This window comes from Anabrus simplex, chromosome 12 (assembly GCF_040414725.1).
Source record: "Anabrus simplex isolate iqAnaSimp1 chromosome 12, ASM4041472v1, whole genome shotgun sequence".
Lineage (NCBI taxonomy): Eukaryota > Metazoa > Arthropoda > Insecta > Orthoptera > Tettigoniidae > Anabrus > Anabrus simplex.
Window position 1 is genome coordinate 51,621,771 of NC_090276.1, and position 27,577 is coordinate 51,649,347.

The 27,577-nt window shown below is 40.9% G+C and overlaps 1 protein-coding gene across 2 annotated transcripts in view; it reads left to right on the top strand.

The window, feature by feature from the left end:
• Positions 1 to 27,264, top strand: part of LOC136884041 (uncharacterized) — a 54,157-nt gene extending 26,893 nt beyond the window's left edge. For both annotated transcript variants that reach the window (XM_067156060.2, XM_067156059.2), the window contains exons 5-6: positions 9,963 to 10,021; positions 23,598 to 27,264. In XM_067156060.2, the coding sequence (XP_067012161.2) occupies positions 9,963 to 10,021; positions 23,598 to 26,322 (2,784 nt within the window). In that variant the 3' untranslated portion in view covers positions 26,323 to 27,264. The remainder of the gene's footprint in view (positions 1 to 9,962; positions 10,022 to 23,597) is intronic.
• Positions 27,265 to 27,577: the final 313 nt, after the last annotated feature.

Consider the following 27,577-nt stretch of genomic DNA (forward strand, 5'->3'; position numbering starts at 1 on the left):
GGAAAACTTACAAAAGTAACGGCGATCGCAGAGCGCTCCGCGGGCGGAGTGCAGTGTTTTCGGAAATTGAAGAACGACTCCACAAATTTGTGATGGAAAAACATGGGTTAGGATCTGGTGTTTGTAGTGAAATGTGCCAGTTGAAAACACTAGAGATCACAAAAGAACTCAAAACACAGGTTTTTACTGCAAGCTGCGGATGGATCTGAAACTTTTATCGGAGTAAGGGATTGTGCATTCAGAGACATACATCTATATCACGTCGTCTCCCTGGGGCGTATGAAGAAAAATTAACGGCCTTTCAGCGTCACATTATTCATTTGAGGAAGCAAAATTCTTATTTGCTGTCGTAAATTGGGAATGCTGACCGGACACCTGTCTATTTTGAAATGCCGTTGGAAAATACAGTGGATACGAAGGGCTCTAAAAGTGTAACCACCAGAACGGGTGGTAACGAAAAGCAACGATGCACGGTAATTTTGTGCGTATTAGCGGGTGGAACTAAACTCCCTCCATATGTGGTTCTGAAAAGGAAAACACTTCCGAAAGGGAACTTGCCATCTGGTGTTATTGTTAGAACACATGAGTCCGGCTGGATGGATAGTGCATTAGTTGAGGACTGGGTGAAGTTTAAAGATAAAAATTTCATTGTTCCGTATTGAAAGTATTAACGTTAAAAATTAAATAATTGAAAAAGAGGTTCAACCTATTCAATACATAAAAGAAAGGAATGTAGTGATTACATTCTTATTTAATAGTGATTAGAAATGGGACCGGTTTCGACCCTAGTCCAGGTCATTGTCAGCCGTTCAAAACATAAAAAACAAGAAAAACAATGCATATGAAAAAGAATAAGTGAACTCTGGATCAGTATAAGATGAAATATAATTTGATGATGGGGGTAGAAATTGTGAGTCACTTGAAATAAAACAGTACGTAATATTATGAAAGGTAGTACGGCACACGCAATGATAAGTAAAGTCTCTCAATGTTTATGAATAGTGGAGAAAGGTCAAATGGGTCAGTTTTTACACTCTGTCAGGTGCAAAGTCACAACACTATCGAACAACATATGAAGATCCATAAATATTTTGAAGTCGCAGACGAATAGATTTATAGAAGCAAACTGCCAGCTCTCGGTGATCAGCGCGGCACATCCAAGGTCATGCGCTGTGGTCTCAAACGCCAAAGTAGAATGGAGAATATCCTGAAGGTCCAGTATTTGCCTCGGTTGCGGGAAGTTAAGTACGTATATATAGAAATATACAACGCAATTCAGTATAATTGAATGAGTAATCGTGCTCCTGCTGAGTTCTTGGAAAACAGTTGACTTGAAAAAACAATTGTATGTATGTATGTATGTATGTATGTATGTATGTATGTATCTTGAAACTTGTAGAACCTCAAATTTTCTTATGTCAGATACCTTACCCAATGATTAAAAAACTTGAACAATCAAGTGTGATGGTAGAGACAGACCCAGGAGCTCAGAATATGAAAGTAACTATACATGTTATGAGCTATATGCACTATGATTATTATATACTAGCTGATGTACCCGTGCTACGCTACGAAATTCTACATGATATACAGTGCGATGAAATTCCTAAGAATTATGATAGGAAAGACAGAGTGAGAAATGAAGATGTAGAAAGGAAGTTGGGATGGGGAAGCTAAGTGAGAGAGTGGAAAAGAATAAACTAAGGTGGTTTGGACATGTAAAGAGGATGGAGGAGAATAGAATTCCAAGACAGATGCTGGAGGCAAAGTGCGAGGGCAAGAGAGCTAGAGGAAGACGTAGAACAAGTTGGATTGAATCGGTGAAGAGCGGCATAAGCGGGATGGTGGAAGGAAAGAGGAAGATGGAGAAATGCAGTAAATACCCCGACCTGGCAGGAGCTGGATAAGGGGAAATGATGATAATGATAATACAGAATTCTATGTTAAGTAGTGTACACTTTGTGAGTAAGAATTGTATTAAATTGCATAGCTCTTAACGTTACCCGAGAGAGGAGATGGGGAAGTCGCCAAGCGTCTTTTCTTATGTGAAGACTGGGTTAGGGAATTTTCATTATAATGTTAGGCCCTCCCACGATCAACTTGGGGAGTTTTCATTATACGTTCATTATAAGTTCCACATTGAAGCTTAATAAAAGTCTGATATTGGACTCTAGTAATACTAATTCAAAAGGAATAGTGCTACATGCACAAAAACACCAAGGAATGCATATACCACCGCGCTAAATTTCACTATATTTTCAGTAACCTTATTACCAATGGAATAAAAATGTTGCTACAGCTTCCGCATAACAATAACTTCGTTAAAATCCGTTGGTAGTACTCAAGAAAATATTTATCTTCTAGTTTGCAAAACTGCAGCCTGCGTATCGGCTGTTCATCTGACAGTCGTAGTACAGGGCCTTAGCTTTTCCCACTGCAATTTCCTTCCTAATTTCTCGCACAAAAATCCACCAATTTCTCTCTTCCTCTTCATTCCTCTTTCCTTATTCAAAAGGCCCAATTCTGTCACATCTCACATTTGCATTAAAGTCTCCCATGACAGTCACTTCCACATCCTTTATTTCTCTCTCCTGTGTCCACAGGAATTCGTCCATATCTTCTTCTTTGCATCCAGCCCGGGGTGTATACACTTGGATGAAATCCTTTACCCCGTTCTCTGCCCTTAACTGTACCTTTATTATTCTATCACTTATTAGCTGGTGTACCCGTGCTTCATTACGGAATTCTACATTGTATACAGAATTCTAGATGAAGTCATGTACACGTTGTGAATAAGATTTTATTAGGTTGTATAATAACATAGGTATTTAAAAATTAAATTTCAGGCGCGTTCCCCTAAACTACATTTCATCCAGTGTGAATAAAGATGTTTATAGCCTAGACTGTATGGCGACCCCATCGTACTAGTAGCCTATATCTGCATCATTCATTCCATCCTGACCCGGTCAATGACTGGAAAACAGGTTGTAGGTTTTCATTCATAGCCTAGACTGTAGTGCTTTATTTCCCCACATCATTAAATTCTGTTCACCCATTTTCTCATGGCTCGGTGGTGATATGGACTTGCAACAAAAATCAAAATCATGAATATCTCTTGTTATCATAGACAGTATGGTAAAAATATATAAGACATAAACGATCAGAAATGTAGTTCTATATAACTTTAGTTATGTACTATTTATCTATAGGACCACTAATAACATAGGTTTTTGAGAATTGAATTTTAGGCCTTCCCCTAAACTACCATTTCACTTAGAACAAATAAAATTATTTATAGCCTAGATTGTAGTTCCTTATTCCCAGACTTTACATACCAATTTTCATTAAATTATCTATAGCCATTTTGTCGTAATGCCCTTACATACATACATGCTCACTGTCCACCTGCCTTTTTACATACTCAGAAAGACTGTCTTAGTGGTTTTCCCAACTGAAATCAACATAGGTCATTACAGTGACACCAGTAGGAATGTCGTGTTTAAAAGCAATTCTATCATATGAAATTCTCGATTAAATGAAAAACCACACATTTTCTCACTTTTAACGAACAGTACTACGCTGCCGATCTAACAGTCTAAACAGTCCAAAGTTCCAGCGCTGGAATGACCAGGACACAGACAGCCGTGAGTTGTGAACGTTCCTCTGCTATTATTCCGTTAAGTGTGGTCGCTGCTCATTGTAATCAGCACCTCAGATTAGGGATCGAATAACAGGAATACTAGGATGAACCAGTGTGTTACGTACCAGCAGTATCAGAAAATGTATGAACCAGAGGAATGGCATGTTAAAGAAAAAAGTTATCTCTAACTCCCCAGCTGTTTCCCACCAATATTCAGGCAGACTATTATTCTCGGTACGCAGCAGTAATCCCATCTATTGGAGATGAGTGGCAGCATAAGAGACAAAGAATATCACAACAAACAATGGTCTATGTAATGTTATTGTTGATCAATTTTATGAGCTTTCGGTATTGTAGGCCTTCACATTTAGTTTTCTTCTGACTCTGAAATACCACTCTTATCATATTCGGTACGGTGTAACTGAATAAATCATAAATGATAGGAAATTGTATTCTCTATAACTTTTGTTATGTAGTACTTTTCGATAGGACCAATAACATAGGAATTTAAAAAATAAATTTTAGGCGCTTCCCGCAAACTACCATTTCATTCAGGGTGAATAAAATTGTTTACAGTTTCGACTGTAGTTTCTTATCCCCCAACTCTATATACCGATTTTAATTAATTTCTGTTTACCTATTTTCTTGTGGCTCGGTGTTAATATGGACTTAGCAACAAAAATACAAATTCATGAATATCTCTGTTATCATAGCCGGTACAGTAAAAATGTATCAGACTGCTACATCCCCGGTGAAAATGGAGATGGAGTGACGCGCCTCACCGGCGTCAGCGAGTTAAGGGACTTGAACTAACGTGGGTAACGGTGTTGAGTTTGGTGCGCTACATTATGGATCACAGCATCCTATGTGTATACTTTGTACAGTGCAGTTAGTTTTGTGTATAAATTAAGTATGTAATATACATTATGTTGGTCTTCCCTTTGCACTTAATGATGATGAAGTACATTTCGTGGACTGTGGGAAGAGCTAGGCCTCGTTCGACATGAATGATCCACTGGAACTCGAGACTGAACAATATGCGTCCACACAGATTGCACTCAATGGATGGGGGGAGAACAAAGCCGCATCTGACCGAGTGTGGATGCCTGGCATTTAGCCTCGTCGTGCTTGTGACACTCTTGCTAAAACAGTTCAACAGCAGTGGAGATGGTTCCATGCCAAAGCTAGCTATCCTTGCCTAGTGTGCCCAGGTTTCGTGGTTGATGTTTGTGACCTTCATGGGTTGTTTAAGCTGGTGTTTGTAACGCTTCAAATTGGCACCACATGGTCTTGTGCATGAAGAAAATTCAGGAATTGGTGAGGCGGCTTGGTGTTGCTCATACACAAGACAGGCCCAGTCCAAGTAGATGGCTTCTACACTGTTCATGCACGCTTTCTCAAGAACTGCATTCCCACATTATTATTCATCAACCTCATACCTTTGTATGTGTCAGGTTATTCTGTAAATATCTTAAGCACACGAATAAACATTGTAAGCAACAGTAGTTGTTACTAATGAACATAGAGAATATCACAAATCTCTTGAGTCAGATACTATAACATGTCACCGTTGAGGTTACATTGCCGTTAGAAGTACATCATTATGTCTATGTTTTGACTAAAGACACTGTGTGCTTTTTAAAAAAATTTAGTGATGCAATGTCTTAGTGAGGTAGACGGATGATGGACATAGTGCTTCGAAACAGATAATCTAAATAATCTTAAGAGCCATTTTATTTGTTGCACTCTAAAAGATTTTCTGGAGTGGGAATGGGAAAGTAAATAAAGTGGGTTTTTTGCACTTTTTTTTATCATAGTACCCCAATAATTTGGTGGGAGATATTCTTTCCATTGCCCATTTTGAATTGCATTCAAATAATAACTTATTTTATTCAAAGGCTGCTAAAATAAATTGAAAATTATAGAAAAGGAAAAAAAATATTTTAGAGCTAGATTGTATATGGTGCAAATAAGTATATATATATATCTGTTACACACACAAAAGAAAGATAAATCATAATTATTTTATGGCACTAAACACTTTACTATGAGATGTAAATCTCTGTCTTTTTTCCATGAAACTTCCAAAAGCATGGATGTACACAGAGTGGAATCACAGGTAATGCAAATATGTCTTGTTCTCTTGTCATGTACTTTAGTGGAGCAGTGTATATCAGTTCGGGTTAGTGGCCATCTTGTGCCCTTTGCACAAGCTATTCTCATATAAGCCCTAGGTTACAAGTTGTGAGAACCCGAGGTAACCCTAGCATAGCACCACCATAATACTAATATACCAGCCATCTTACCCACCCCTCCTCTTGAATGAGGAGGCAGCTGAACCCTCCTGATGGTTATTCCCATAAGAGCAATGCATAGCAGCCATCTTCCAATATAATAAATTAGAGGTGGTATGAAAGCTTCCCATGGGCACAGCAAAATAAATACATGACTTACTTGACATAATTCCTTTTGTTCCTCGTGGATGATAGGGCATCAACAAAGCATCTCCATTTCGTCCTGTTGACAGCCAGCCTCTTTACCTCACTCTAGGTCTTGCCTTCTTCCATCGCTTTCATGTGAACAGATCTTTGCCATGTTTGTTTGGGTCTTCCTCTCTTTCTTTTACCCTGTGGGTTCCAGTCCAGCGCCTCTCTCTCAATTGCTTCGTTCCCCTTCCTCAGTGTATGCCCGATCCATCTCCATTTCCGCTGCTTTGTCTGTGTGGCCATCCTATTCTCTCCCGTCCTACTCCAGAGTTCATGGTTGAAGATTACTTCCGGCCTGTAGATGTTAAGAATCCTTTGCAAACAGTGGTTAACAAAGGTCTGCAACTTGGACATAATTACTGCCGACAAGTCTCGGACCCATATAATAGAACAGACTTGACATTACTTCGGAAGATGTGGAGTTTGGTCCTGATAGATATTCTCTTGTTCTTCCACACCGGATAGAGCTGAACAAAGGCACCATTTGATTTTTGAATGTGCTGCGAGTCATCTTGTGCAGCTCCCTCATCTTTGGCAACTACACTGCCCTAGTAAGTGAAGCTCTCCACATCCTCGATAGATTCACCATTGAAGATAAATGGATCTGATTTGTTGTTGTTAATTCTTAGGGCCTTGGTCTTCTTTGAGTTGATCATTAGTCCCACCTTTTTACCTTACTCTACCAAATCTTCGAGCTTTGCTTGCATTTCCCCATGTGCCTCAGACAGGAGACACAAATCGTCAGCAAATTCCAGATCATCAAGCCTATTGACTAATCCCCATTGGATACCACGTTTCATATTTCGAGTCATGTTCCGTATTTCCGCATCAATCACAAGCAAGAATATAGTTGGCAAACTCTTGAATGTACAGATATAGGCTCAGATATATGGCCCCCATGAATGACTCTACATGCATAATCACGGTAAGTTTCCTGAATGAGATAGACAATTTGTGCTGGCACTCCGTAATGCTTCACTTCCTTTCACATGGCTTTTCTGTTGATCGAGTCAAAGCTTTCTCAAAATCAACGAACACTGCATAGAGGTGAGATGACCATTTGGCACACTACTCCAGAATTATCCTCAAGGTGTTTATTTGGCTGATGCATGAGCGATTCGGACGAAAGCCTGCCTGTTTTCGTCGGAGCCTTAAGTTGACATATTCTTTAATTCTGTTCAGCAGAATCCTGGTGAAGACTTTGCTAGGGATTGAGAGAAGCGTAATGCCCCTCCAGTTGTTATAATTAGACTATCACCCTATTTTGGTAACTTCACTAACAACCCACATTTCCAGTCTGCCGGCATTTCTCCAGTAACCCATAACTTCTCCAATAGAGGCTGCAATATATATGGGCAGTGGTGTCCATATCAATCTTCATGACTTCCGATGGAATGTTGTCAACTCCTGCTGCCTTACCAATATGTAACTCTCTCAATGCCTTCTTGATTTCTTCTACTGTTGGAATGCAGATTTTAATCCTTGGGTCAGACTGAACTACTTCTTCTTCTTCTCCTCCTCCTCCTCCTCCTCCCCCCCCCCCCCCCCCTCCCCACATCTGACTGATCTTCTATGGAGCGGTTTAGAACTGCAGAAAAATGTTCCTGCCATCTTTACAGTTGATCCTCAGGGTTAGTAAGAGGATTCCATCTTTTTTCCTGATTGGACAGTTTTTCTGCATCTGCTTCCTTGCCAGAATTCTGGTGATGGTATAGAGTTCTTTGAGATTTCCCCTGTTGGCTGCCTTTTCTGCCTGTTGAGACAGGTCATCTGTCCAGTTCCTTTGAACCCTCCTCACACTTCTCTTTACTTCCCTATCCTTTGCAGCATATTTTGATTGCAATTCTGCCTTTCTTTCTTGTGTCTTACATGAGTTCATTGCCTCCTTTATCAATCTCCTCTCTCTAATGATTTTCCATGTCTGTTAGGTCATCCCGTCTTTTTTCCTCCTATCCTTAAAACCCAGGATATTTTCACTTACTTCCATAAAGGCAGATTTAATCTTCACCCACTTTTCCTCAACAGCTTCATCCTGCACCTCAGTGAGTGATTGAAATTGTTTCTTTAGTTCTATCCTGAAGACGTCCGTCACCTTAGGAGTACTGTCATCCTTTAGCTTTCCAGCATTGTACCACTTCCTTATCTGTACTGTCCTCCTTTTCTGTGCTTGGATCTTCATCCTAAAGGTAGCCACAAGATGATGATCACTACCGATGTCTGAACCTCTCTTATTCCTCACATACCACAGTGAACGCCTCCAGCTTCGTCCAATCGCCACATGATCTATCTGATTCTCTGCCCTATAATCCGGTGTTACCCAGGTCACTTTATGGCAATCTTTATGTGGAAATGCCGTAGCACCAATAATCAGATCATGGCTGGCACAGAAGTCCACAAAGAGCTGCCCATTCTCATTTCATTCTCCTCGGCCATGCCTTCCCATGATGTGCTCAAGTCCTTCATTATCCTGGCCCACTTTTGCATTCAAATCTCCTCCAGCTATAATAATATCCTTCCACTTCTGTTTCTTAATCGTGCTATTTAGATGCATGTAAAATGCCTCTTTGTCCTCTTCCTTTGCTGTCTCAGTGGGTGCATAGCACATTTCTGATATTGGTCTTGAAACGTGCCACACGATTATCCTTGCCGACACTGGATGCCACTCCATAAGGCTCCTCTTAGCCTCCTTGTCCATCAATATACCCACACCTTCACAACTCACTCCATCGCCCTCAGGTCTTCCAGAATATATAAATGTAGCTCCATCATGGGTGGTCAGTTTCCCAAACTCGCTCCATCTCACCTCACTTAATCCTAAGATGTTCAGGCCATAACTCTTCGTACGAGCCACTACCTGCCATAGTCTTCCACGTTCCCGCAGAGTTCTCACATTCCAAGATCCAATTTTTGTTACCTTTTTCAAGCCAAAAGTCATCATCTTTGGATCAGTCCGGTTTCTCTTTGTTGATGTTTCTGTAATGGTTTAATTTAAGGTTGTGGGTGTTATTGGCCCACAGCATCCGAGCCTGGTAGTGGGGCTGCCACCGCAAGCCTCCAGGCATGGTGTTTTCTGTTGTGATTGTCTCCCTTAGCCTTTGAAGATCCCTCTTCACCACAAGACAGTGGTTTCCGTCTTCATTTGACCCCAAGAGGGAAGGTTGCCTCCTCCACGAATTTTGCCGTACCAAAGGTCTCCTTCTTCGCCTCAGTTGCCATTAAGGACTTCACCAGAGCCCCGTTAGCCGTTACTTTTCAGGGTTCCTGTAAGACCTTCACAGCTACCGTAGCGGTCCTGGGGCACACAAGGTCCCCACTGTACTTCGTCCTTACAGGCTATCCCCCTTACAGGCTATCCCCTACTTCATACCGTTGCTCGTCCCCCCACAACACGGACGAGGGGTTGGACTTATGGGGGTCAAAATAAATACATAGGTGGTAAGAATACTTCCCAAAGCCTGTGAAAGGGTTAAAACATCTTAAGTGGCATTTTGCAAGGGGGAAAAAATCTAAAAAAACACATATTAATAGTCCTCACAACTGCAACATAACGTGTGATTCAGTGATGGTCTTGTGCAGGGGTTTTGGTATCATGTTATCAGTTTTTTTCTGTCTCCTGTAAATTTTAGGAAGTGACACTTAAAATACTTTGATTCATCTTGTATCATTGCATTTTTAACTGGTGCAGCATTCGTGGGTTTTTTTTTTTCCTCTCTCTTAATTGCATGTTTAGGGATAGTTTACCTGATTAGCAATCAGGGGTTTCAGTTGAATCCTTGAAATTATATGCTGTTGAAAGTGTCTCTAAAATTTCTTATACAAACATTTATTCTTTAAAGGTTCCAAATGCTGAGGAGGAAGAAATGATTACCCCGTGTGTTTCTGGAAAGAGAAACCTGTGAGTATACCGTGTTAATAAATAACTCTTACTGCTTGTTAGAATGCTCCCACTGTTTTGTCTCGGTTACCCAACACCTACCACCCTGCGATATACCAACAAGGGCTCTCAGCTGGAGATTATGGTACAGTTCCTTGACCCCCTGTGGGTGGGGGACGCAGATGAAGAATACACCTACGGTATCCCCTGCCTGGTAAGAGGTGACTATTAGGGGCAACCAAGGGTGATTGAATTAGAACCATGAAACTACTTGTTATTAGTACCATCACTCGGGAAAACCATGGGTTGCCTTTACTTGCGAATAGTACCACTATGTTAGGTACACAGTAGGTTTGTGATTAGTAGCAATAGTGGGTGGGTCACTATGGGTTTACAGTGCCCATGAACAGTACCACTATATGCGGAACACCACGGGCTTACGTTGCCTGTGATTGTGAGAAACACCACGGATCTGGGCATTGCCTGTGATTAGTAGCACTATATGAGCGACACTGTGGGTCTGTGTTGCCTGTGATTACTTCCCACTATCTGAGGAACACCTTGTGATTAGTACATCTATGTGAGGAACACCATGGCTTTGCATTGCCTACGAGTGGCGCCATTATGTGAGAAACACCATAGGTCTGCGTTACCTGTGTGACGTACAATGCTTGTGAGTAGTACCATAACATTTGGAACACCGAGAGTCTACGCTACTCTTGAATAGTACTGCAACATGAGAAATACCATGGTTCTACTTTACTCGCTACAAGTACCATTATGAGGGGCCGTTGACCTGGATTTTGGAGCCCTTTGGACAACAAGAATCATCGATTCATAATTGTGCCTTATACGTAGTCCCATGGTCAGTAATACTAATTTTTCAATATAGTTTCTGGGAAGGTAAGGCATTGCAGGTCGGATTCACTGATTATTTTAAGTTCATAATCATTGTTCATCGTCATCTTTTTGCATTCTAGCCAGTGGATCGATTTTGGAAATGTTTTAACTTTAAGTATTGAGTTGGTTTCACTGATTATTTTAAATTCATATTTATCCTTTCATTCTTCATCATCACGTTTTGAATTCTAGTCAGTGGATGAATTTTGGACTTTTAAATTGTCAATGCATTTCATACCATTAGGGGCCAATGACCTAGATGTTAGGCCCCTTTAAACAACAATCATCATCATCACAGTCCCATGAAATTCATTCTTTTCTAGATCTCAGTCTCTCTTTTTCTTTTTTTTTTCAGTACATTTCTGGTTTCAGTGGTTGGTAATATTTAAAATTGTCTGTATGGATACCTTGGAAATATTGATCCAGACTTATAGAGGGTGCTCCCAAAAATGTGGGAGTAACAGAGACATAGATGGTGCTCCCCAAACTAAGACAAAAGCTTCTTTGAACATACATCTTTTGGTCAGTCATTTACAAGTTATGCTTATTTGTGTTATCAGCTGGAATGGAGAAGGCATTTGATATTAATTTTGCTGGTCTGAGTAGCTCATACAGTAGAGTGCTGGCCTTCTGAGCTCAATTTGGCAAGTTCAATCCTGGCTCAGTCCAGTGGTATTTGAAGGTCGTCAAATACATCAGCCTCGTGTCTGTAGATTTAGTGGCAGTGTTATGGCAGGTCATTTACAAGTTTTGCTTATTTGTGTTATCAGCTGGAATGAAGAGGGCATTTCATATTAATTTTGCTGGTCTGAGTAGCTCAGACAGTAGAGTGCTGGCCTTCTGAGCTCAATTTGGCAAGTTTAATCCTGGCTCAGTCCAGTGGTATTTGAAGGTCGTTAAATATGTCAGCCTCGTGTCTGTAGATTTAGTGGCACGTTAAAGAACACCTGAGGGACAAAATTCCGGCACTTCATAAAAGTAGTTAATAGGACGTATATTCAATAACATTGATACCATTATTGTTACTGTCATATTAATTTTGGAGTCAGAAATTCTGTAATACAGTCCTATATCATTTAATCTAGCATGTAATCATTATGTGTTCGATAATGTCTGTTCTTCCTCTTTGGCCAAATCATCATCATCATCCTTTCCCCTTATCCAGTTCGTGCTGGGCTGGGGCGCATTTATGGCCCTTCTCCTCTTTCCTCTCTCTTTCCACCATTTCTCTTTCATTATTTTATCCCAGTACAGGTTTCTTCTTCCTGCACTCCTCTGTATTGAATTGATCCACCTTGTTCTAGGTCTCCCTCTCGCTCTCCTTACCTCAAACTTCATCTCCATCATCTGTTATGAGATTCTTATTCTTATTCCTATCAATTCTCTCATTTATGAATATTGGATTTTCATGACCACATTGTAATCGATACCGACTTTCAACCTATTAGGTCGTGTTACATACATTTAGTATGTGTTGAAGAGATGTTAAGTACAGAGCAAAAATGGCCAACCGGGCAGCAGTGGGTAGAGCGAAATCGGGAGGTTGTGGGTTCGGATCCCACTGGTGTCTGGTTGGCCTTTTTTTTCTGTACTTAACATCTCTTCAACGTGTACTAAATGTACCTAACACGACCGAATAGATTGAAAGTTGGTTTTGATTACAATACGGCCGTTGGCCCTCAACGGGCAACGTAAACGCACTCTACAGTATGATGGCAGTAGTGCCAGACCTGTAGCTTAGATCCTTTCCAACAGAACAAAGACGGCCTAGGCCACCATAGCTCAATTGGTAGAGCAACCGACGCAAAATCGAGAGGAGGTGGATTCTGATCCCACTGGTGTCTGGTTGACCATTTTTGTTCTGTATTTAACATCTCACCAAGCTTGATAGCTGCAGTCGCTTAAGTGCAGCCAGTATCCAGTATTCGGGAGATAGTAGGTTCGAACCCCACTATCGGCAGAGCTGAAAAATGGTTTTCCGTGGTTTCCCATTTTCACACCAGGCAAATGCTGGGGCTATACCTTAATTAAGGCCATGGCCGCTTCCTTCCCACTCCTAGCTAATTCCTGTCCCATCGTCGCCATAAGACCTTTCTGTGTCGGTGCGACGTAAAGCAACTAGCAAAAAAAAAAAATTAACACTCTTCGCCGGAATCGTTTGCGTCGACGTACCGGGGAGAGGGGCCGCCCAGATCTTATTGTCGAGAGGCATACAGGGCCAACACCAAGCATTATGGTCTGGGGAGCTATTGGCTTTAATGTGAAATCATAATTAGTGCTTGTTGAGGGCACTATGACTGCTCGACAGTACGTTGATAGGGTACTCAATCCAGTGGTTGTCCCTATGATGGCGAACATTGCTAATGGGATGTTTCAGCAGGACAGTGCCCGGGTTCACACTGCACGCATCTCCAGAGAAGGTTTCCACGACATCACAACCTTAAAATGGCCCGCCAGATCCCTGGACCTCAGTCCTATTGAGCATGTGTGGGACATGATGGGTCGACAACTGGCCAACCGTCCTCAGCCATCCACAACTCTGGAACAACTGACCCATGCAGTGCAGCAAGCATGGGCCACAATTCCTCAGGAAGCGATCCGGGCCTTATTGACTCCATGCCTCGACGAATTCATCAATGTATTGCAGCTCGTGGTGGGCACATGCTGTATTGATTGTTGTCCAAACTTGCGGTCAGAGGGACCTGAAAGTGTAAGCATCGAAGCACAACCGAACACTCTTCCTGCGTGTCCAATTGCAGCAATCTAGCACCACTCCTTCTGGGTGTTGCAATTTCCATTTTCTTCAGTGTAGTTTAGATAATAACATGAAGTTCACAAAAGAAGACGAGAACTCAATACATTTTCTAAATATCAAAATTACACAAATCCTTGATAAATTTGACTTCCAAATTTACAGAAAACCTTCCTTCACTCTGATAACTATAAAAAATAGTACATTGCACCCAAACTCTCACAAATAAGCTACCTCTTACAGTTTAGTATACAGGGCTTTATAAATTCCTCTTTCGACAAACAATTTGAAAAAAAAAAAAAGATTTGGGTTTTATAAAAAAAATAGCCAGATTCATTGGTTTTAATACTGACATGATCAATAAAATTGTTAATGAAGTAAAACTAAAATTAGCTACAAATCTTTCTCCAATAAAACCTAATGAACCTAAGTAAGCAACATTCACATATGCAAACCCAACTATTCACTAGATTGCTAATCCCATGAATAATACACAAGATCAACATCATTCTAATCAATATAAGATAATATTTCCACCTAATCGTTACCTTTCTTTTATTTAGCCATTGGTTACTTATAAAATCATTAAGAATAACAGGACAGAAACGTATCGATTAGGTGGAAATATTTTCTTATATTGGTTAGATTACATTATCGATACGACAATGAAGTGGATAGTTTGTAATAAAATCAACATCGTTTTCAAAAACGCGGAATACTAATCAAAATATATTCTTTAATCACAACACAGTTAATTTAACTAATAATTGCTATTTACGCTCTGGTATTTACAGACTCAAGTGTTCAGAATGCAATTTTTCATATACTGGTCAAACTGGACATAGTTTTCAGACTAGATATTCAGAACATTTTAATGCCCAAAAACACAATGAATTCTCCGCGATGAGTATCCACATGAGGGATACGGGTCATCAATAATCATCACAATAGAACGTGATCTAAAAGCCATAAAAATAATCAGAAAAGGCAGGCTAATGGCTGAATTTGAAAACTTATACATATTCTTCGATCAACAGTTTAATAAAAACCAAAACTTAAATGATGTAATAAGATTTTTTAAAAAAGCCCTCCTTACGAACAAATTCCAATTCTAGTTCAAAAATTGAACTTTCAAGATAGTAATTTTTTTTAAATCTTTAATGCAAAGTCAGTAAATATTCCCACCAAGTCGACAGATACATATCTCTCCTCCTCCCCTCTCGTTTCTATCTACTCTCCTCCACACACAACTAACAAGCCTATAGCTCCGCCTTCCCTAGCTCACCCCCCTCCACTAAGACCTCAGAGTTACAACACGAGAAGTAGGAACTTGGCGACCCCCAGTAGTCATAAAACTCTCAGCACTTACAGCTAACATGTCAGCCGTCTAAGGGGTAAGTGTCAATACTTTTTTTATTAACTCCACTAGTCAGTTCCATCCTTTCAAATAATAATAATAATAATAATTCTTCTTCTTTATCTGTTTACCCTCCAGGGTCGGTTTTTCCCTCGGACTAAGCAAGGTATCCGACCTCTACCGCCTCAAGGGCAGTGTCCTGGAGCTTCAGACTCTGGGTTGGGTGATACAACTGGGGAGGATGACCACTACCTCGCCCAGGCGGCCTCACCTGCTATGCTGAACAGGGGCTTTCCGGGGGATGGGAAGATTGGAAGGGATAGACAAGGAAGAGAGAAGGAAGCAGCCGTGGCCTTAAGTTAGGTACCAACCCAGCATTTGCGTGGAGAAGTGGGAAGCCACGCAAAACCACTTCCAGGATGGCTGAGGTGGGAATCAAACCCACCTCTACTCAGTTGACCTCCCGAGGCTGAGTGGATCCCGTTCCAGCCCTCGCACCACTTTTGAAATTTCATGGCAGAGCCGGGAATCAAACCCGGCCCTCTGGGGGTGGCAGCTCATTACACTAACCACTACACCGCAGAGGTGGACATAATAATTCTTAATAAATAAAATTTCTTTAATTACAGATTTTCAACACATACTCGGCATTCCACCCACTCACAACATCTATCAAAAGTTTGATTGTTCCTTTTTGACCAGCTCGCTTGTATCAGCACATTCCAACATCAACAAGCTACCTTTATTTCTCTATCAACACTCCACAATGATGGAAGATGGCTGAATTGAGTTTATGACAACTTTAATCACGTTGTTGGTTGTTTAAAATTTAATTCCTGAACTCTTCTCCAAGGCTACGTCAAAGGCTAATACTTCAACCATATACATATACAGACTTGTCAAACAAATTGTTAATTTCTCGAACCCAGGACTCTAACCAGATGATTTCATAACGTTATTATTTATATATGATTTTAGTAATATATCTGATATCTTAGTTGGAATGTGTTTCCTTATAATCATACTGAAAAAGTGTAACAGCTTTTAACATTACATAATATTGTCACCACATGTCATTATATTAAGTACATTTGATACAGTGGAACCTCGATTATCCGTTCCCGGAAAATACGTTTTCCCGGAATATGCGTTCAAATTACGTGGTCCCGCGAGCATCGTAATTAAATCACGTTGTAAAAGTCCCGCATTATCCGTTCCTCGAAGAAACGCTTTCCCGGATCAACCGTCCAGAAATTCCAGTCCCATCAATGCTAAATCCTCGATCAATCGTTTTTTAATAAACTGTATCTCACGAAAGGACAGCTATGGCATATTTATGGATCTTGGCGTTAACGCCCCGTCACTGCGATAATTAAAGCAAGTACTGTACCGGTACTAGAAAAGCGATCGGCGGTGAACTTGCATAAGAGACCATCTTAGCATCGCATTCGGGTGGTATTGCTGAGAGAATCTCGAAAAATCATAAAGCAGAGGGTGCCCACAACAATTGCAAGGAGATATGGCGTATTTCGACAGCTCTGCATGAAGACGGAACGAGTTTCGTCATATGTTCGCACTTATAAAACATCCATATTATGTCCAGGGTTAGATGTTTATATTTTTACATTTTTTCGATCATACTGCCGAAGAGGTTTTCGGCACTTTGCTCAGGGCACTGCAGAGTAACTGGGCTTTCAGGCAGGAATCGAAACTGCTCCTTCTTAACACAAATTCAGTACCTTTTGATATTATCGTACATGATATGTTAGCGAGACCAAAACAGATGTTGCACCCTACATTAAAAAAAAAAAAAAGAAAGAAAGCCATGGGAGGTCTTGGGATTGCCTATTACTGTTGAGGTCCTGATGTAAGACCGGGAATATTACGTTTTCGTGTTAAAATACCAAAAACTGCAGTCGTTTTTATTTGCGCACGTTACATTTTAAATGGTTGGTATCATTTCAAACTCATACTGACATGTGCAGCGAGCGCGCTTTCCAGATGACCTCAAGGTCACAAATAACCGTAATTTCTGAAGTTTTTACATTTCTTTTATCTTTCCAATTTGATTGGATTTGTGACGCGCAGAATTGAATATAATGCATTTGAGAACTTTTAAGAATCGATACTTACATTCAAAACCATGTTCTCGAGTTCAACATAACCTTTAAAAGTCGATGTAGGCCTAATTTGCGCGGTACGAGATTTCCAGAAACGGACTACAAACAGTATACCGGAGACCAAATTACAATGAAAGATTAAGAAATGAATGGATTTTGCCATCATTTTGGGTGCTTTTGTATCTAATGTGCTTTATTTTATTAGATGAGAGAATTAAAAACTACTTGTGGTCGATTGTCGTTTGGCTTGGCGTTATTAAATTTTTCGAAGTTTGGCTAGCCTAATCAAAGTTGCTGAACTGACAGAAGTTTTCACGGGAAACTGACTAAGATTCCTCTGTAAAATTGAATATAAAGTACCGAGATTTTGAACTCGCGTACCGGTAATTAATGCGGTTTCGCGGTCTAACATGCCCGCCTCTCATCCAGAGGGCCCGGGTTCGATTGCGACCAGGTCAGGCAATTTTACCTGGATATAAGTCTGGTTCCAGGTCCACTTAGCCTACGTGAATACCTTTAATTGTGGAGCTATCTAATGGTGAGATGGCGACCCCGATCTACAGAGCCAGGAATATTTGCCGAGAGGATTCGTCGCACTGACGATGCGCACCTCATAATCTGCAGGCCTTCGGGCTGAGCAGCGGTCGCTTGGCAGGCAAAGTCCCACTGGGGCTGTAGTTTGGTTTGGTTTAGGAGTTTTTGTAAGATTATAATTATACATATTTAATTTTTGTGATGTTTAGCCAAATTGTTGATGGTTTTCATTCATTCCTGGATTTTCCGTTTTCCCGTGTTGTACGTGTTATTTTCATGGTCCCTCGAAAAACGGAGAATCGAGGTTTCACTGTACTATCAATCTTTAACCATAGCTATTCCTGTAATTTTGTTAATTCAATACATTACCATTCTTCTATAATGACTGCTTATCCAATTTTAAGTGTATAGATGTATAATCTTAGTAACAATGGCTGATGATGCCTACAGAGAGAGGCAAAACATGTCCCATTTCATCTACTATATGCAGTAATAAGGATAAAAAACTGAAATTTCTTATGACTTTAATGTATTGAATAGTTGGATGAACAATAAACAATTAATTATTTTAGTAACTATACATACCACTTAGACGAGCAGCTCGTCTTCTTTTCCCAAGTCTTCCCAGCCTAAACGTTGCGACATTTTTGTAACGCTTCTCTTTTGTCGGAAATCGCCCAGAACAAAACAAGCTCCTTTTCTTTGGAGTTTTTTCCTGTTCTTGAATCAAGTAATCCTGGTGAGTTTCCCATACACTGGAACTATACTCTAGTTGGGGTCTTACCAGAAACTTATATGCCCTCTCCTTTACATCTTTGCTACAACCCCTAAACACCCTCATAACCATGTGCAGAGATCTGTACCCTTTATTTACAATCCTCATCGCCATAAGACCTATCTGTGTCGGTGCGACGTAAAGCAAATAGCAAAAAACAAAAAATATATATATATTTACAATCCCATCTATGTGATTACCCCAATGAAGATCTTTCCTTATATTATCACCTAAATACTTACATTGATCCCCATAAGGAACTTTCACCTCATCAATGCAGTCATTAAAACTGAGAGGACTTTTTCTGTTTGTGAAACTCACAACCTGACTTTTAACCCTGTTTATCATCATACCATTGCCTGCTATCCATCTCAGAACATTGAGGTCATTCTGCAGTGGCTTACAATCTTGTATCTTATTTATTATTCTATACAGAATAACATCATCTGCAAAAAGCCTTATCTCTGATTCCATTTCTTTACTCATATCATTTATATATATATAAGAAAACATAAAGGTCCAATAATTCTGCCTTTAGGAATTCCCTTCTTAATTATTACAAGGTCAGATAAAGCTTTGCCTACTCTAATTCTCTGAGATCTATTTTTTAGAAATATAGCATTAGTCACGTCCTCTATCTGGACATTATCCTTGTAACCAACAATCTTTACATTCTCCTGACTGAATACTTCTTCTTTTTGAAGATCCTCGCATACACACTCCCCTTGTTCATTAATGATTCCTGGAATGTCCTTCTTGGAGCCTGTTTCTGCCTTAAGGTACCTATACATACCCTTCCATTTTTCACTAAAATTTGTATGACTGCCAATTATGCTTGCCATCATGTTACCCTTAGGTGACTTCTTTCTTTGCTAGATTCAGTTTCCTATTAAGTTCCTTCAATTTCTCCTTACTTCCGCAGCCATTTCTAACTCTATTTCTTTCCAGTCTGCACCTCCTTCTTAGTCTCTTTATTTCTCTATCATAATAAAGTGGGTCTTTATCATTCCTTACCACATTTAGAGGTACAAACCTGTTTTCACATTCCTCAGCAATTGCTTTAAACCCATCCCAGAGTCAGTTAATATTTTTATTTACCGTTTTCCTCCAATCATTGTTACAATTATTAAAAAACTGTTTAAAATCTTTTTAAAGACTGAAGGCTGTGTGTCTTGTGCTTGGGCATTGGTTTGATGTAGGCCTGTTTCAGCCAAACGTACACCAAGCATAATAAAAAAAGTATTTTACAGATGTTTATGAAATGTTTATTGTAGATGTCAGTGACATTAATATTTAAAAGTAGGCTGCCTTTGCTGGCAGGGTCTAGTGTTTACAGTGCACTAAGTCTTCTGGTATAGGCTAGAGCAATTTTGTTACTTTCATTGATCTGTCTCTGTATTACCCTTGGCTTTGACAATATGAAAGTGACTGAGGTATGAGCGATGCTAGTATTGCCATTCCTTATGCAGCGAGTCCCTGCTATGACTGGTGTGAAAATGTTGCTCATGGGGTCGGTTGGTGCATGTATTTCAGTGGGCTTGGCAGACTGATATGTAATAGCAACTTCTGGCTCGGTGAGGAAAGCAACGGGAAACTACCTCACTCCTCATTTCCCTAGTACGTCTCTTCAGTGATGCCTAGACCATCTATGACAGCTGATGGTGGAGCTCTTGAGGATCCAACCAGCCTTAGGTCTGATGACTGAACATACGTACAGTTCATAACGGTCAACTTTCAAGGTTACCTTTCACCTAGTAAACCCAGTACTGAGTCAGTTGACCATGCTGTTAGGGCACTGTGGTGTTGAAGGCCCCAAGTTTGGTTGAGGCAGACTGTTCGCAGTTTGTAATATTTTTATTGTTTTAAAAAATCACAGGTTGTCACTAAATTTAAACGCAGAATTTAGTTTGGTTTTGGAGTTTATACTGGGAAGTAGTGAAGGAAGAAAATGTTGAAACTTATGCAATGTTATGTTCTTAACAAAACTCCCAGCATTTGTGGCTATAAATTTTTTTGTATTTTTTTTTTTTTTTTCAACATTATTGAAATTATTACAAGTCTAGTTATTGACTTGAACATTGCTATTGATTAGACATACTAAGACAAATTGGAGACGATGGAGTGGCTTGTTGGAATTCCAGTACCTCAACAGAACCCAATAGCCCAGTGCCATGGATAGATATCACATACTCCATACCATAAGTTTACTGGGGTATTTAACAGTTTCCCTAATGCACTCTGATATTAACTGCTCTCCAGGACGTCTCCCGACATGCTGACGATCTTTTATAATTTCTACCGTCGACTCATCTGAGAAGCAAACCTGCAACAAGGAAATGTATGGAGTAAAAAATATTTTAAAATTAGTCATTGAAATTATTTTTCAATTTTGTTAAAGCTGCAAACAGACTGCAGTCAGTGGACTCAATTAATTCATATGAACTTACCTTTGACCAATCACTTGCAGTCCAATCTTTATGCTTCAACGCCCAAGATAAACACTTTCTCATCATGGCTGGTGTTAACTTTGGCTTTTTTGTTGGACGATAGGATCGTAAACCAGACTCGTGAAATTGCCTACGAACTGTCTTTGTGCTTGAATCACTGCATCACTCAAGAGATCGCAAATGTTCTTAACGGTAGCCTTTTGATTACACGAAGCAATATTCTTAAGCATTCATTCCTGCCTTGGCATGGTTTTCCTCAGTCCCCTACAGTTTTGCTGCTTTGTTGGTGTAACTGGTTCACATAAATGAATTAATTCTTCCACCACTTTGTGGAGAAACATTATGTTTCCTGGCTATTTTACACGTTTTTCGGTTTGAACGTTTCAACCTCAATTTCTTTCTTCTTCCCTGGACTCAGGTCTCCTTTTTTACCCATTGTTATTGTTCCTTATTAATCACAAAGATAATGCTAAATTAATACTATATTCACTTATTCACTTGAAAAACTGATAATTGCTAACCCACCTAATTAAGTTCTACAAAGCAACTTTCTTTCTCAATATTGTGAATCAACTAAGAGACACAAAACTAGACACACTCTCTCAGTGGCAGCGCTTACACTATCTAGCGAGAAAAACTTGGACTTCAAAGACCTCTAGCGGTGAATAATTGAGTTGCTACCACATTGAAGCCAAAGGAAGAGCCTCACATTAATTTCCACTCAGCCAACTAACTTAGTGTGTTAAAAGTTGCTAAAAATTCCTGAAATGCGATCAAAATTCCTACTTCCTTGCCCACCCACTGTAGTTGTTAGAAGCAATGCAGCTTAATTCCTTTGCAACTTCTGAGAATGTGGAAACTAACGTATTGCACTAACATTTGGGTAAAAATGTATTAATCCTTTAAAAAAAAAAAAAAAAAAAAAAATCATACAGATGTTTGTGTTGAAGATAGGTCATCAGAAAGGCTTTGAAGGATAATGCCAGAAGTTCCAAGAAAAAGAAAACACTGCCTGCCAAAAAAAGTTAGGCACCCAGAAGGAGTGGTCCAATATTTTCACATTTCTGTATACATGCATACCAATTATATGTGAGTAAATGATTAGATTTACAAGGATCTGTGATGTGCAGAATGCCCACCAGAGTGCATTTGTGATGTCACCGTCGTGTTGTTAATAAGTTGTTACCAGTCAACAGCTGTGAATAAGACAGTTAAGCAAAACGTGCTGAGAGGACTATGTACAGTACGAAGCACCCGCAGTGCCTCACAGATGCGTTAGATAGCCTATCCACCCATTCACAGCATTTGACAGAGGCTGCATGAGTTTGGTTGGTCGTATCGTGCAGTTGCTAGGCATGTGGACCATTCAGATGTCACACTCGCCCGATGTTGGGCTCAATGGGTACATGAGGGCACCCATCCATGTCGTGCAGGTTTGGCTCGACCAAGAAACACCACCCCAAGGCAGGACTGTTGTATGGTGCGCCAAGCATTGCGGGATCCCAAAACTTCGGCATCCACCATCCGCAAACATGTACTGGAGACTCTACAACATTGTGTGCGTTCCCGCACAGTGTCTCGATGACTTGCATCCGCTGGATTGGAGTCCTACCGCCCCATGTGTTGGTTGCCATTGACATCAGAACACCAACGCTTGCGTTTGGAGTGGTGCCCTGCCTAGGAGGCATGGACAGAGGATGACTGGCGTCGCATCATGTTCAATGATGAGTTCCGCTTCTCCATAACCTCAGATGACTATCGTGTGTGGGTTTGGCGGCATCGAGGGCAGAGGGCATATGCTGCCCATATTGTGGAAATTGTGGGAAGACACACAGGCTTAATCCCTGGCATCACGGTATGGGGAGCCATAGGATATGCATTCAGGTCACCTCTAATAGTGCTTCGGCAGACTTTGACAGCACAGCGATGCGTCACAGACATTCTGCATTCGCACATCGTACCCCTTATGACACAGCACCCTGGGCCAGTGTTCAACAAGATAATGCACATCCACACACAGCACGTGTGTCTATGAACTTCCTAGAGCATTTTGAGGTCCTCCCGTGGCCAGCAAGATCCCCAAACCTCTCCATCATTGAACACATGAAGGATGACATTGGAAGGAGACTCCGTCCCAGTACCAACCTGCGGGATCTGGAGGGACAGGTGCAACAACTGTGGGTGAACTTGCCTCAGGAGAGGATCCAAAGGCTGTTTGACGCCATTCCGGAGAGAGTTGAGACACCCTACTGACCTGGCGCCAATATTGTACCTGTAACTGCCAATGGCCTTGCCTCTTTCATCCCATATTGTAATCGGTTCAATAAAGGCACATGGTCTTTCAGCATATGTAGTTTCATTCACTTTCAACCACTCTCTCTTGTTTTTTTTTTTGTTTTTTTGTTAGGCCGTATATATTTATGGATATCTAAAGGGAATACATTGGGTGTTATTCTACCGCCCCCACCCACCGTCTAACAGATTCTCCAAGTTAGCAAATAAGGATTCCTAACCTGAAGGAGAAGTGATTCTCCATTCACCCATTCTATTGCTGTGATCTTTTTTCTTTGATCTTCTTTTTTCATTTGTTCATTTGTTTGCTCTTATATCATACACAGAAATTAAAATCAGTACAGTTGTTTGTAGATATTCTTTTAAAGCCAGAGTGGATTTATGTTTTTGGCTAATGTTGGGGTGTTCTTATCTTTCTAGGGAGCAAGGAACATCACCCTCTTCTTCTGCCAGGACAGAAGGGAACAACTTTGCTGGAGATGTGCAGAACAACATTGCTGCAGATATTCGGAACAACTCTGCTGCAGATGTGCGGGATCAGATTAAATTCTGTCGTTATTATAGAAAGGACAACCAAAACCAATCCTATTTTGCTAGACATATGTTATATCATGCAAAAGGCAAACGTTATTGCTGCAAACATTGTAGCAAGATATTTGCGTGTCCAACAAATTACAGTCTTCATAAACTGTTCCATTCTCGGGAGAAATATCAGAATTCTGGTCATGGAACCTCAGTTGCTCCGGCTGGGACAGATTTACACAATCAGTCTTCAAGACTTTCCAGTAATGCCTATGAAAGCCCCTCAAAACTCTCCAATAATGCCTACGAAAGCCCTTTGAAGAAATCAAACCAAGGAGGCATCGATTACGAACGAAGTCGACAGATCTGTGAGACTGAAATGCTTAGAAGTACTAACAGGATGAGGCAAAAAAATCCAAGTGGAGAGCAAGTGCAATTTAAAATAAAGTTACCCTTGTCTACATCAGTAGGTACAACTAGTCAGGACAGCAGCCAAGTAGTACAACCAGTAAGTCAGCAAGGTAGTTCTGCCTCAACTCACAAAGGTGATGATAACACGAATGACCAAAGATTATGTTCTAGTGACCAGTTAGCTAGTCAGGACAGTTCTACCTCAACCTCATGTTCAGATACACAAACTGTATCAACAAACTCTGATACAAGCAATGTCCAGGAAATGTCTCACTTTGACCAAACTGCATGGCAGCAAAACCCAAGTGTATCACCATTCTCAGCGAGTCAGAATGGTAGTATTCAGGGTTGTTATACACCTAATATTACATCTTTGGCTACAAATTCAAGTGATAACTTCACGTCAACTAATAGATTGCAGTCTCTGCCTTCAGTTTGTGTTAATCAAGTGATCCAGGGATTGTGTGGAAGTGATCAATCTGTAGCACTGGCAAATAACATATCTGGTGCTTGTAATAACAGTATTACTACACCTGTGAAAGAAATGACTTTGCCTTTGGTAGCAGGGCAGACTATGCAGGTGGATAGCGGTAGTAACCTTGCGCCCTCACATGAATCACAGAATGAACAAAATCAGATGTCACAATCCTCAGAATCTCATTGTAGCACCTTTGAAAATCCTCTTCAGGAATCAAACCAAGGAGGTATGCATTATGAACATAGTCAGAGTATGTGTGATACTAATGTACTTGGAAATTCCAGTATTGATGGAGTGCAGTACAATGGGAAATTACCCATGTCCTTTACATCCTGTCCAGTCAGTCAAAACAACATCCAAGGAATGCTTGGGGTATCACATCCAGCAACTCAGCAGTTTATTAGTCAGGACAGTCTTGCCACATCTTCATGTGGAAAGACACTTATGTCAGCAAACTGTGGTGCCAGCAGTGTTCAAGAAATACCTCCCACTGACCAAGCAGTGTGGCAGGAAAGCCAGGGCATATCGTCATCCTCTGTGACTCAGAACAATAGCGTTCAAAGTAGTTACGCAAGTAATCCTGCTGTCATGCCGCAGAGTATTACATCCTGGGCCACAAATCACAGTGGTACTATCACGTTAACAAATGGAACCCAGTCTGTGCCTTCTGTCTGTCTTAAGCAGGAAGGGCAGGGATTGTGCGAAACTAATCCATCAGTAGCAATGGCAAATAACGTATCTTCTGTAACCAGTCATAACGCTACCACCTTGCCTGTGAGTGAAACGACGCTGCCTTTGCCCGTAGCGCAGTTTAAACAAGAGGGTAATAATAGTGTCACTGGTGTAGTGTCGTATGTGCCTTCAGGTTTTGGTCAGGGGGTCCAGGGATTGTGTGTTGGTGGTCCAGGGAACACTGTGGTCTCGGCACCATTCACGTCTACAGTGTGTGCTAAGCAGAAAATTAAGGAACTGCCTACAAATGACTTCCTTTCAGGACAAGTGAGACCAGTTAATGTGCCTTCCATGTGCAGTGATCAACGAATTGTTTGCTTGCCAACAAATGAAATGTTTTCGAATGCTGCTCAGACTTCTGTTGTTCAGTGTTCTCGTACCAAAAGTCTCGTTCGACTTCTACCTAAAACGCCCGTACCTGAAAAGTGCAACTCAGCCCCCCAACAGGTGGTTCAGTCGAGCGTGCAATGGCCAGTTCAGATGTCTGGTACAGGCCAGCCTTGGATGAACGTTCAAGTTTTACCTCAAGCGATTGGTAATAATAATAATAATAATAATGTGAGAACAGTAATGATAAACAATCAGACAGTAGGGCTAACAAATGAAGAGTGTATTAATCAGGACAGTGCTCTTGCTCATGTCTATCCAAAGACTGCACCAGCAAATATGCTTCAGCCTGCAGGTCAAGATAGAAGCGTTGTAAATTTTCAGCCAGCACCCTTCTGGCAGCAGGCATCGCCTGTGATGCCTTCACCTCAAGTCGTCAATGTTGTTCCCATGGGCATGTCCCCAGCTACCCAGTTTGTTGTGCTGAATCCCACATTTCCAGTGAATTCCTTCGGACAGTACCTCCCTGCACCATTCACGAACGTTGCCAATCCGTCTTATTCTCTTCCGGTCATGTTTGTACAAAATCAGCTACAGTTACAAGGAAATAGTTTAGTTATGGGACCAAATCAAACTTGGTTACCAGGCCAAGGATCAGGTGTGATACATCCATGAATTATGAGCTAAGTCATGGTGGTGAAAAGTGTTAAAGAAATTATTCCTGGCTCATGTAGCTATGATCCGACAAAATTTCTTATGAAGAAATTATAAAGCTATGAGTTTGCATTCGGGAGATAATGGGTTGGAACCCCACTGCCGGCAGCCCTGAGGAATGGTTTTCCGTGGTTTCTCATTTTCACACCGAGCAAATTCTCGGGCTGTACCTTAATTAAGGCCACGCTCACTTATCTCCCAGTCCGCCTGTCCTATCCCAACATCGCCATAATACCAACTTTCGTTGGGGCAGCGTAAAATTAATAACAGCAAAAGAAAAATGCATTCCTGTGCAGTAAACTCATGGTTATTTATGCTAATGAAGGTGAGAATATATATACAATAAATCAAGAAACATGAAAATAAATTAGCTTTCACTGCACATACATTGTACCAGTGATGATAACTTCTTCCATTTTTTAAAATACATTTTTCTAACCAGTGCAGAAGTGCGGCTTCCACCTCTTCGTGGGCATTCTTGCTTTAAACTATCACACTTCAAAAGTCTACCACTGTCACTCATCCTCCCACAGTTCCTTAGCTTTTCATAAAATTGCAAACAGTCTGAGGCTCCTTTTCCATAATCTGCTACCAACTTGGCAGTTGACTTTTCCTTCTCGAGATTTTTTTCTTCATCATCATATGCAGTTTCCACCTGTTGGCCAGGTCTGTTTGGAACATAAGCCTCTCCATCTCCTCTTGTCTTACCACCACTTGTTCCTAGTCACTCTTGCCCAGTCCTCTTGATTTCTCTGTACACATTCTTCCACTCGATCCACCTGTCTCTTGGTCTTCCTCTTGGTCATTTTCCTGTTATCTCCATTTCGTACGTCCTCCTCGGTATCCTGTCCTCTGTCATTCTCTTCATGTGTCCATACTAGTGATGGGGCGAACTAGCTCTTTTGAGGGAGCTAGCTCATTTGCTCCCGCTCCTAACTGAGAGTCGTTCAGAAGAGTCAACTCTTGAGAGCGGGTAGGTTGGAGCGAGCCGAGGAAGTCGGCGCTTTCCGCCTCCAGGTTCGTTCGTTCATGCGTTCTTCCGGTTTAGGGCAGACGGCTCTTTATGACTTCCGGTCGCTCTTAATGACTTCCGGGAACGAACGAGATTGCGCGAATAGTTTACACTTCCCACAACAGATGGCAACACAATGTCCAGTTTAGAACGCTACTCTTGAAATAAAACAAATGACAACTAATATATGCACTACTGGCAACA